This window comes from Opisthocomus hoazin, unplaced genomic scaffold, assembly GCF_030867145.1.
Source record: "Opisthocomus hoazin isolate bOpiHoa1 unplaced genomic scaffold, bOpiHoa1.hap1 HAP1_SCAFFOLD_115, whole genome shotgun sequence".
In the NCBI taxonomy this organism is placed as follows: Eukaryota; Metazoa; Chordata; class Aves; order Opisthocomiformes; family Opisthocomidae; genus Opisthocomus; species Opisthocomus hoazin.
Genome location: NW_027449069.1, coordinates 199,743 through 210,699, shown reverse-complemented (window position 1 = coordinate 210,699; position 10,957 = coordinate 199,743). Strand labels below are relative to the sequence as shown.

Here is a 10,957-nt window from a genome sequence, read left to right as displayed (position 1 = left end):
TCTGGGACCCCTGGGACCCCCCCGGGACCTCTGGGCACCCCCTGGGCGCCCCCACACCCCCTGGGACCCCCCAGAGCCCCACAGCCGGGTGGGGATGGGGGGAGAAGAGGAGGAATGGGGGGGGGAAGGTGGGGAGCGGGAGGAAGATGAGGAGGGGGAGGAGGATGAGGAGGGGAGGATGATGAGGATCAGGAGGAGGCCGAGGCGCAGGAGGCTGAGGAGGGGAGGAAGATGAGGATGGGGAGGAGGCTGAGGCACAGGAGGCTGAGGAGGGAGGAAGATGAGGATGGGGAGGAGGCCGAGGAGCAGGAGGCTGAGGAGGGGAGGAAGATGAGGATCGGGAGGAGGCCGAGGCGCAGGAGGATGAGAAGGGGAGGAAGATGAGGATGGGGAGCAGGCCGAGGCGCAGGAGGCTGAGGAGGGGAGGATGATGAGGATCGGAGGAGGCCGAGGCGCAGGAGGATGAGGAGGGGAGGCTGAGGAGGGGAGGAAGCTGAGGATGGGGAGGAGGCCGAGGCGCAGGAGGATGAGGAGGGGAGGCTGAGGAGGGCAGGAAGATGAGGATGGGGAGGAGGCCGAGGCGCAGGAGGCTGAGGAGGGGAGGAAGATGAGGATGGGGAGGAGGCTGAGGCGCAGGAGGCTGAGGAGGGGAGGAAGATGAGGATCGGGAGGAGGCCGAGGAGCAGGAGGCTGAGGAGGGGAGGAAGATGAGGATGGGGAGGAGGCCGAGGCGCAGGAGGCTGAGGAGGGAGGCTGAGGAGGGGAGGAAGATGAGGATGGGGAGGAGGCCGAGGCGCAGGAGGATGAGGAGGGGAGGAAGATGAGGATGGGGAGGAGGCCGAGGCGCAGGAGGATGAGGAGGGGAGGCTGAGGAGGGGAGGAAGATGAGGATGGGGAGGAGACCGAGGCGCAGGAGGATGAGGAGGGGAGGAAGATGAGGATCAGGGGGAGGCCGAGGAGCAGGAGGCTGAGGAGGGGAGGAAGATGAGGAATGGGGAGGAGGCCGAGGCGCAGGAGGCTGAGGAGGGGAGGAAGATGAGGATGGGGAGGAGGCCGAGGAGCAGGAGGCTGAGGAGGGGAGGCTGAGGAGGGGAGGAAGATGAGGATGGGAGGAGGCGAGGCGCAGGAGGCTGAGGAGGGGAGGCTGAGGAGGGGAGGAAGATGAGGATGGGGAGCAGGCCGAGGTGCAGGAGGATGAAGAGGGGAGGAAGATGAGGAGCAGGAGGAGGATGAGGAGCAGGAGGATGAGGAGCAGGAGGTGGATGGGGAAGGGGACAGCGTTGAGGAGCAGGGGGAGGCTGAGGAGGGGAGGAAGATGAGGATGGGGAGGAGGCCGAGGAGCAGGAGGCTGAGGAGGGGAGGAAGCTGAGGATGGGGAGCAGGCCGAGGCGCAGGAGGATGAGGAGGGGAGGAAGGCCGGGTACCCTCCAGGCAGCGGGCGCGCAGCGCCGGGTCCAGCCCCCCTGGACGATGGCGAAGAGCCGCTGGTGCCGCGGCCGGCGGTGGGCAGCGAGGCAGCGGTCGAGCCAGCGCACGGACCTGGGGGGGGGGGGGAAGGGGGGGGTCGGGGGGGGGGTGTCAGCACTGGGGGGGCCCCGGGGGTCCCGGGGGGGGGTCTGGGGGGGTCCCCGACCTGCGCATGGCCTCCTCGACGCGCGGCCCCGCCGTCCGGCTGCTGACCACGTCGTCCAGCTGCATCACGATGGTCGGCGCCTGCGGACGCCGGGGGGGGGGGGGGGGGGGGTGAGAAGGGGGGGTCCTCTGTGCCCCCCCCCTTTGGATTTTGGGGTTCCCCCCCGCCCCCTTCCCGGCTCACCCAGCGCGTTCTGGATCTCCATGGAGGCCTCGGGGGTGAGCAGGAGCGGGGGGCCGCCGGCGGGGGGGCGGAAGCGGACCCCCTCCTCCGTCACCTCCGCCAGCTCCAGCAGCGAGACCATCTGGAAGCCCCCGCTGTCCTGGGGGGGGGCACGGGGGGGGTCCCCAATTACTGGGGGGGGGGGGGAGCCCTGGGGCTGCGGGGAGGGGGGGCTGGGGGTCCAGGGGGCTGGGGGGAAGAGGCTGGGGGTGTCCCCCCTGCTTCCAAGGGGGTCTCCATGCCCCGGGTGTGGGTCTGGGGGGGTCCTGGGGGGGTCTCCCCGCCCCGGGTGTGGGTCTGGGGGGTCCCCCTTTCCGGGGGGGGGTCCTGAGGGGGGGTCTACCCACCGAGGGGGGTCTGGGGGGGTCTTTCTGCCCTGGGTGTGGGTCTGGGGGTGTCCCCCTGCCTGGGGGGGTCCTGCGGGGGTCTCCCCACCCCGGGTGTGGGTCTGGGGGGGTCCCCTTGCCCGGGGGGGGTCCTGGGGGGGGTGTCTCCCCACCGAGGGGGGGTCCTGGGGGGGTCTGTCTGCCCCAGGTGTGGGTCTGGGGGTGTCCCCCTGCCTGGGGGGGGTCCTGGGGTGTCCCTCCCCTACAGGTGGGGGTCCTGGGGGGTTCCCCTCGCCCCAGGTGGGCTCTGCGGGTGCGCCCCCCCCCCCCGAGTGGGGGGCTGGGGGGCTGCGACCCCCCCACGTGGGGGTCTAGGGAGGTTCCCCCCCACCCCGAGTGGGAGTCCCGGGGTGTGTCCCCCCCCGGGGGGGGGTCCTGGGGGGCGGTGTCCCCCAGCTGGGGTCCCGGGGTCTCCCCCCGCCCCCCCCGTGGGGGTCCGCCCCCCCTCACCGTCAGCAGGTTGTGGGGCCAGTCCATGAAGCCGTGGAGGCCCCCGCTGCGCTGCACCAGCTCCGGGCCCTGTGGGGAGGGGGGGGTCACACGGGGGGGGGGGGGGGGGCACGGCCGGACCGGGAGGGCCCGATCCCCGCCCAGCCCCGGGTAGGGGGACCCCAGGGGGCGGGGCTACAGCGCCGCGGGGCGGGGCTACGGCGCGGCGCGGAGGGGCTAACGCGGCGGTGTGGTTACTGCACTGGGGGTGGAACTGCCGCGCCAGGGGTGGCGCCATAGTGCCGCGGGGGCGTGGACACCGGGTGGCGGGGCCGAAAGGGGGCGGGGCCACGCCGGGGAGAGGGGCGGGGCCACGCCGGGGAGAGGGGCGGGGCCGCGCCGCGCCCACCGCCTACGGGCAGCCTCCCCCCCCCCCCGATCCCGGCGGCCCCTCCCGATCCCGGCGGTCCCACCCCCCCGGCCCGTGCCCACCCGTTCCCCCCGGCGCGGCGCTCACCGGCTGCGTGCCCAGGTGGTAGGTGTTGCCGAGGCAGATGCGGCAGCCGAGGGCGGCGAGCTGGGCCGCCGTGATGCCCTTGGCGGTGCCGCGGGTGCCGACGGGCATGAAAACCGGGCAGGGGACGGGGCCGTGCGGCAGCCGCAGCTCGCCAGCCCGCGCCCGGCTCCGCGCGCACTCCGCCGTGATCCGCAGCAGAGGCCCCGGGCCCGGCATCGCCGCGGTGGGCGCCGCCATCTTCCCGCGCCGTCACGTGACGCGCTGCTTCCGGTCGCCGCCGCGGGTCGCCGGAAGTGGCCGTAACCAAGGGCGACGCGGCCGCCATGTTGGAGATGCGGGCTGGGCGGGGGGGGGAGTACCCTCCCCCCGCTCCCCCTCCAGAACCCCTCGGCGACCGCCATGGCCGGGGTCCCCGGGGCCGGGGGGGGGTCGGCCCGGCCCTGAGGTCTCGCCTCGGGGGGCGCCGCGGGCGTGCGCGTCTACACGGGGGGTTACGGTCACTGGGCTGTGTCCGGGGAAAGGGGGGGGAAGGACCACAGCAGCCAATCGGCGGGTAGGGATCGTTGATTGACAGCCGGCTGGCGAATCGCGAGAGGGTTTTCTCCCCGCCCAGCTCCCCTCCGAGTGCCCTCTCCGGCTGGGTTGGTCAATCTGGTGGGGTGGCAGGCGCGCTGTCCAATGAGAGGGAGGGCGGGTGGGGACAGGCGGGTGAACGCGTAGGTTTCTTTCGGGTAGTGATTCGCTAGCTTTCCGGAGCGGCAGTCCTCTCTGCCAATGAAATGGCAGGAGCGATGTCGGGGGGCGGGAGCTGCAGCAGCACCTCCTCAGCTGACAGGCCAGCGCCACCTCCCATTGGCTGGGAGGGGTGAGAGACGGTGCGGGAGGCGAATGGAACGGTAGAGAAAGGGCGTGGCTTCCCAGTCCCACCTTTCCGGCTGATTGACAGCCCGCTGCTCCGCTCCGCTCGGCCGCTTCCCCTGATCGACGGCCGGACCGGCCAATGGCGGCACGGGCTGAGGGGAGCGGGGCGGGCCCGGCGGAGCGGCGCCCCGGACGGGGGGGCGTCGCCAGTGCCGGATGAGGAGACTCGGAGGGGAAGTTTGGTCGCCGCCGCCGCGGGCCCTGTGAGGAGGAGCCGCCGCCGGCGGGAGAGCGGTCCCCCCGCCCCTCCCCGCGCCGCCATGGGGAACCGGGGCATGGAGGAGCTGATCCCGCTGGTGAACAAGCTGCAGGACGCGTTCAGCTCCATCGGGCAGAGCTGCCACCTGGACCTGCCGCAGATCGCCGTGGTGGGCGGGCAGAGCGCGGGCAAGAGCTCGGTGCTGGAGAACTTCGTGGGCCGGTGAGGCGCGGGGCGGCGGGGCGGGGGCCGGGAGGCGGGCGGGGAGCGCTGCGCGCCGGCCGCTGCGCCACTGGCGTAAGCGCGCTTCGTGAATCCCGCCGGCGTAGGGCGCGGCCGCGGCCTGAAGGACCCCCCCCTTGCGCCGTTGGCGGCCGCTACGGAAACTGCGTAGCCCGCTCCCCTCACCCGGCCGTGCCCTACGCACTTTGCGTAAGGCGCGGCGCAGCCGTGGGGAGCGGGTCACCGGCGGCCCCTTACGCCAGCGGCGCAGGTTGGGGCTCGGGCCGCGGCGGGCGCGCACGGCGCTGGCGTAGGGGGGCTCTGTGAATACGGGGGAGCCGCGGGGATGCGCGGCCACGGCGGGTGCGGGCCCCGCAGCCCCGCACCGAGCCCCGGGCTCCCGGGACGGCCCCGGGGAAGGCTGCCCGGCGTCAGGAGGAGCCGGCGGGCTGCAGAGGAGCGGGAAGCGTGTCCTGGCACCCCGGGCGCCTTTGCTCCGAGGGCCGACGCGGCCGTTCCCGGGCCGGCAGTGTCGCGCCCGCAGCCGGACCCCGCGCCTGGCTTCGGCGGCTGGCTCGCCGCGGGGGACGTGTGCCCTCGAGATAGGCCGAGCTCCCGGCGGGGCCTTGGCGCTTGGTGCCGGCAGGATAAGGCGCGGCCGCCGGCTCGACGCCCAGCCCCGGCGATGCGGGGTGGGGAGGAAGGCGTGTCCGCCCCGATAACAGGGGGGAGCAGAGCTGGTTCCACCCCAGACGAACACCGCGGGGTTTTAATAATCCCGAAACCCGCCGTTAATGGCGGATAACTTCCGCTTCCGCACCGAGCGGAGCCGCTTCTTCGGCCTCCGCGGGGACGGCGGCGCCGGCCGGGGCGGTTCGTGGCTCGGCTCTTCGTTTCCTCGGGTGAGGAGCCGTCGTCGTCGCCAGGTTCCCGCTGCTCTGGTGCCGTCCTCTCCCGCCCCTTGATCCAGGGCTGCTTCGTGCTCCGTCCGCCGCACACGACGGGGCGCCGGGCCCGGCCGGGGCGGATGCCGTAGCGTGAACAATAGCCGCCTTCCGGTGACGTCGCTCCATCCTGACGCGGCCTTGTCACCCTCGGAGCAGCGGCAGCTCGGTCCCGCTCCTCCCCAGCACCCGGCGCTCGCCACGAGCTGAGCCTTAAAACGTGCCCGGGCGGCTTTGCCGAGATTCCGGGCTGGTTTGGGTGCGGAGACGCGCCAGCGGCTCCCTTGCTCCGTAGAAAAGCGTCGTTTGGAAGCCCCCCCACCTGAGTTTTCCCCGGATTCCTGCTTGCTGCCGTCGGATTTTTTTCGCCGTCCGTCGCCTGACGCGATTCCCCTGCTCTTTCGTCCCCGCGCAGGCCGGATTCGCAGCGCGGATTCGTGGCCGGGGATGTTTTTTCAGCCCGGTGTGGTGAGCGTGGGAGGGAGAGAAGTCGCCCGGACCAAGGGAGCTCGGCTCCCCCCGGCCTTTGGGGTTGAACCAGTCGAGTTATTTCCCCTCCAAAATTGCTGCTAGTGGAAATTCTGGCAGCCTCTAATTATGGAAAACCGGCCCCGGTAATTAAAAATCTTTGTTTCGCAGCGTTGAAGTCTCCGTGAGGAGGCTTTTAACGAGGGGTCGCCGCGCGCCGCGGAGCCGGGGTCTGCGAGGAGGCCGGACCCGCGCGGCTGGAACCGGGAGCCTCTCGCTCCCGTCCCGCGGCCCCTAACCTCGTTCTGCAGCTCGTGTTAATGAGGGGTAATTACGCCTGGGGTGGATGCTGCCCTGCCGTGGCGTCAGCGCTCTCCTCCTCGCCTCGGAGGTCGCTGGCGCGTGCCGTGGTACCCGCGTGTCGGCGTCTCGCGCTCTGCCAAGCGTGGCTTTCTCTCCGCACCCATGGATTTACGACGAGGAGGAACGGATCGCCGTTACGCGCTCGTGTCGCAGCTCTGCAGGGTAACTGGGGGCTCAACGGCCCCGAAATGGCCGCCTCGTCACTCCGGGCCGCATGGCGGGATGGCGGCAGGCTGGGGACGAGCGCCGAGGCCTCCGGGCTGTTCCGCTCGCCGCGCCAGCCGCGCCGCGTGAAGCTGCCTCTCGATTTCGAGCTGAAGGCAGCGAGCTGCCGCGCTGCGAGCGTGCCAGCCCCGTTTGATCCGCGGGGCCGCGCCCGAGGGCGCAAACGCTCCTCCGCGTCGACGCACGCGCGCAGGGATGTGCCGCTGCCCTCGGGGAGGGAGCGGGGCCGAGGAGCACCGGGAGTGGTGTCTGGTGGTTTGAGTCTGCGAAACGGGGTGGGAACGGGCAGGTTTCCCCGTGAAAGCGGTGTTTTCCTTACGGGAACGGGCTGCGAGGTGTAGCTGCCCGGCTGAAGGGTCCAGCGAGCCCTGGGCAGGTGGAGAGCTGGGCAGAGAGGAACCTGATGGGGTTCAACCAGGGCAAGGGCAGGGTCCTGCCCCTGGGGAGGAACAACCCCAGGCACCAGGACAGGCTGGGGCTGAGCTGCTGGGAGCAGCTCTGCGGAGAGGGACTGGGAGTGCTGGGGGACGACAGGGTGACCATGAGCCAGCAGCGTGCCCTGGGTGCCAAGAAGGGCAACGGGATCCTGGGGTGCATGAGGAGGAGTGTGGACAGCGGGTCAGGGAGGTTCTCCTCCCCCTCTGCTCTGCCCTGGGGAGGCCCCATCTGGAGTCCTGGGTCCAGTGCTGGGCTCCCCAGTTCCAGAGAGATGAGGAGCTACTGGAGAGAGCCCAGTTCTGGGCTCCCCAGTTCCAGAAAGATGAGGAGCTACTGGGGAGAGTCCAGTTCTGGGCTCCCCAGTTCCAGAGAGATGAGGAGCTACTGGAGAGAGTCCAGTTCTGGGCTCCCCAGTTCCAGAAAGATGAGGAGCTACTGGGGAGGGTCCAGTTCTGGGCTCCCCAGTTCCAGAGAGATGAGGAGCTACTGGAGAGAGTCCAGTTCTGGGCTCCCCAGTTCCAGAAAGTTGAGGAGCTACTGGAGAGAGCCCAGCGCAGGGCTGCGAGGATGAGGAGGGCACTGGAGCATCTCCCCTACGAGGAGAGGTTGAGGGAACTGGGCTTGTTCAGCCTGGAGAAGAGAAGGCTGCGAGGGGACCTTAGAAATGCCGGTCAGTGTCTGCAGGGGGGGTCAGGAGGACGGGGCCAGGCTCTGTCCAGTGGTGCCCAGCGACAGGACAAGGGGCACCGGGCACAAACTGGGGCAGAGGAAGCTCCAGCTGAACCCGAGGAAGAACTTCTTCCCTCTGAGGGTGCCGGAGCCCTGGCCCAGGCTGCCCAGGGAGGCTGTGGAGTCTCCTTCTCTGGAGATATTCCAGCCCCCCTGGCCGCGGTGCTGTGCCCCCTGCTCTGGGTGCCCCTGCTTGGGCAGGGGGCTGGGTGGGGGACCCCAGAGGGCCCTGCCACCCCCCACGCTGGGGTTCTGCGATTCCGTTAACGGCGCTGGAAAAGCCGCCGTGCTGAGGGCCCGGTGCCGCGCGCATCGGCTGCTGCCTCTTCGGAGCCCGTGCCGTGCCGGTACGAGCGTGCTCAGGGCGCCGAGCCCGCGCCGGCTCTCGCGGCGACGCTGCGCCCAAACGGCGACGTCAAAGCCATTTTCAGCGCCAAATCAAACCCGGGCATTGAGCGCGGTGGCCGCTCGGACCGGGCTGACAATGGAGCCGTTGTGGCCCGGGTGGCCCTCGCGGGACCGAGCCTCAATGGGGCATTGTGCGGCCTTGGGGCGGCCGTGCTGGTGCTCCCCGCTGCCGCGAACGCAGCCGCGCCGGCGTGGCGTGGGGCACGGCGCGGCCGGACCTCGGCCGGAGATCCTCGGCCGCCTGCTCCCGGCGGGACGCCGGGCTCCGTCAAGTGCTCCGGAGACCCCAAAATGGCGACGGAACTCGGCGTTCGGGTCCAGCGGCGGCACCGCGGGCGCGTGGACCGCGGCTTCGGGCGGGTCGAAGCGGGAGGTGTCATGGCGGCGGTCGTCGGAGCGGCGGTGATGGCGAGGCGTCGGCTCTCGAGTGCCTTCGCCTCGCCGCGCTTCCTCGCCCCGCGACCTTTGCGCTTCCCGGCGCTCCGGGGCGGAGGATTCCTCCGGAGAACCAGGGGAGCGGGCAGAGCCGGGCGCCGCGGCGTCACCTCGAGCACGGACCTCGAGCCGGGCTCCGCGGCCGTCACGCCCGGGAGCTGCGGCCGCCTGCCCGACGGCGCGGAGCCGCCTGGAATATTTAAAAATATGCCTCGAAATATGCCTCAAATGATTAAGAATATGCCTCGAAAGTTTAAAAATATGCCTTGAATTTTTAAAAATATGCCTCGAATATTTAAAAATATACCTCAAATGTTTAAGAATATGCTTCAAATGTTTAAAAATATGCCTCGAATGTTTAAAATATGCCCCAAATTTTTAAAAATATACCTCGAATTTTTAAAAATATGCCTCGAATATTTAAAAATATACCTCAAATGTTTAAGAATATGCTTCAAATGTTTAAAAATATGCCTCGAATGTTTAAAATATGCCCCAAATTTTTAAAAATATACCTTGAATTTTTAAAAATATGCCTCGAATATTTAAAAATATACCTCAAATGTTTAAGAATATGCTTCAAATGTTTAAAAATATGCCTCGAATGTTTAAAATATGCCCCAAATTTTTAAAAATATACCTTGAATTTTTAAAAATATGCCTCGAATATTTAAAAATATACCTCAAATGTTTAAGAATATGCCTCGAATGTTTAAAATATGCCTCAAATTTTTAAAAATATGTTTCAAATTTTTAAAAATATACCTCTAATATTTAAAATATGCCTCAAATATTTAAAAATACACCTCAAATATTTAAAAATATGCCTCGATTATTTAAAATATGCCTCGAATTTTTAAAAATATGCCTCGAATATTTAAAATATGCCTCGAATATTTAAAAACATGCCTCGAATTTTAAAAAATATGCCTCAAATATTTAAAAATATGCCTCGAATTTTAAAAAATATGCCTCGATTATTTAAAATATGCCTCGAATGTTTAAAATATGCCTCGAATGTTTAAAATATGCCTCGAATTTTAAAAAATATGCCTCAAATATTTAAAAATATGCCTCGAATTTTAAAAATATGCCTCGAATATTTAAAATACGCCTCGAATTTTAAAAAATATGCCTCAAATATTTAAAAATATGCCTTGAATATTTAAAAATGTGCCTTGAATATTTAAAATATGCCTCAAATTTTTAAAAATATACCTCAAATATTTAAAAATGTGCCTCGAAAGGGCAGGTCGCTGGCGGCTGACCCCGCTTCTCGCTCGTGGCCCGGCGGCAGCCGCGGGCGCTGACGTGCGGGGCTGGGTACGGCCGAGGCGGGGTGCATTCCCGGGGGAGCCTCTCCCCGTGACCCCGTGGTGGCGGGGACCGGCGCTGGCTGCGCGCCGTGCCCGTCCCGTTTCCGGGTGCTCGGCTGATAAGCGGGACGAGGCCTCTCGTTAGCGGAGGCCATAAACCCGCGACAGCTGCCCCGGCCTCGCCCGGGAGCCTTTACCCCTCGCGTCCCAAGGCCACCGGCACGGGGCTGCTCGGCAAACCCCCTTTCCCTGCCTGTTCAGAACCCCAGAACCCCAGCGTGGGGGGGTTGGCAGGGCCCTCTGGGGTCCCCCAGCCCAGCCCCCTGCCCAAGCAGGGGCACCCAGAGCAGGCTGCACAGCACCGCGGCCAGGGGGGCTGGAATATCTCCAGAGAAGGAGACTCCACAGCCTTCCTGGGCAGCCTGGGCCAGGGCTCCGGCACCCTCAGAGGGAAGAAGTTCTTCCTCGGGTTCAGCTGGAGCTTCCTCTGCCCCAGTTTGTGCCCGGTGCCCCTTGTCCTGTCGCTGGGCACCACTGGACAGAGCCTGGCCCCGTCCTCCTGACCCCCCCTGCAGACACTGACCGGCATTTCTAAGGTCCCCTTGCAGCCTTCTCTTCTCCAGGCTGAACCAGCCCAGCTCCCTCAGCCTCTCCTCCCAGCAGAGATGCTCCAGGCCCCTCCTCATCCTCGCAGCCCAGCACTGGACTCTCTCCAGTAGCTCCTTATCTCTCTGGAACTGGGGAGCCCAGAACTGGACTCTCTCCAGTAGCTCCTCATCTCTCTGGAACTGGGGAGCCCAGAACTGGACCCAGGACTCCAGATGGGGCCTCCCCAGGGCAGAGCAGAGGGGGAGGAGAACCTCCCTGCCCTGCTGCCCACACTCCTCCTCATGCACCCCAGGATCCCGTTGCCCTTCTTGGCACCCAGGGCACGCTGCTGGCTCAGGGTCACCCTGTCGTCCCCCAGCACTCCCAGTCCCTCCCTGCAGAGCTGCTCCCAGCGGGTCCCCCCCAGCCTGTCCTGGTGCCTGGGGTTGTCCCTCCCCACGTGCAGGACCCTGCATTTCCCGCTGTTGAACCTCCCGTCGCCCTCGGCCCGGGA

The 10,957-nt window shown here is 66.7% G+C and overlaps 2 protein-coding genes across 10 annotated transcripts in view; one reads left to right on the top strand and one right to left on the bottom strand.

Moving 5' to 3' along the window:
* Nucleotides 1-3,512, bottom strand: part of QTRT1 (queuine tRNA-ribosyltransferase catalytic subunit 1) — a 4,668-nt gene extending 1,156 nt beyond the window's left edge. The window contains 7 exon segments of the mRNA XM_075412547.1: nucleotides 1,055-1,457; nucleotides 1,460-1,539; nucleotides 1,634-1,709; nucleotides 1,814-1,955; nucleotides 2,692-2,760; nucleotides 3,188-3,448; nucleotides 3,450-3,512. Of these exon segments, the coding sequence (XP_075268662.1) occupies nucleotides 1,055-1,457; nucleotides 1,460-1,539; nucleotides 1,634-1,709; nucleotides 1,814-1,955; nucleotides 2,692-2,760; nucleotides 3,188-3,448; nucleotides 3,450-3,512 (1,094 nt within the window).
* Nucleotides 3,513-4,230: 718 nt separating this feature from the next.
* The window catches only part of DNM2 (dynamin 2), a 32,596-nt gene continuing 25,869 nt past the window's right edge, over nucleotides 4,231-10,957 (top strand). For 5 of the 9 annotated variants that reach the window (XM_075412571.1, XM_075412568.1, XM_075412573.1 and 2 more), the window contains exon 1: nucleotides 4,232-4,529. In XM_075412571.1, the coding sequence (XP_075268686.1) occupies nucleotides 4,369-4,529 (161 nt within the window). In that variant the 5' untranslated portion in view covers nucleotides 4,232-4,368. Of the gene's footprint in view, nucleotides 4,530-10,957 lie in introns of all 9 variants that reach the window. The other 4 variants (XM_075412575.1, XM_075412574.1, XM_075412572.1 and 1 more) reach the window with 2 other exon arrangements.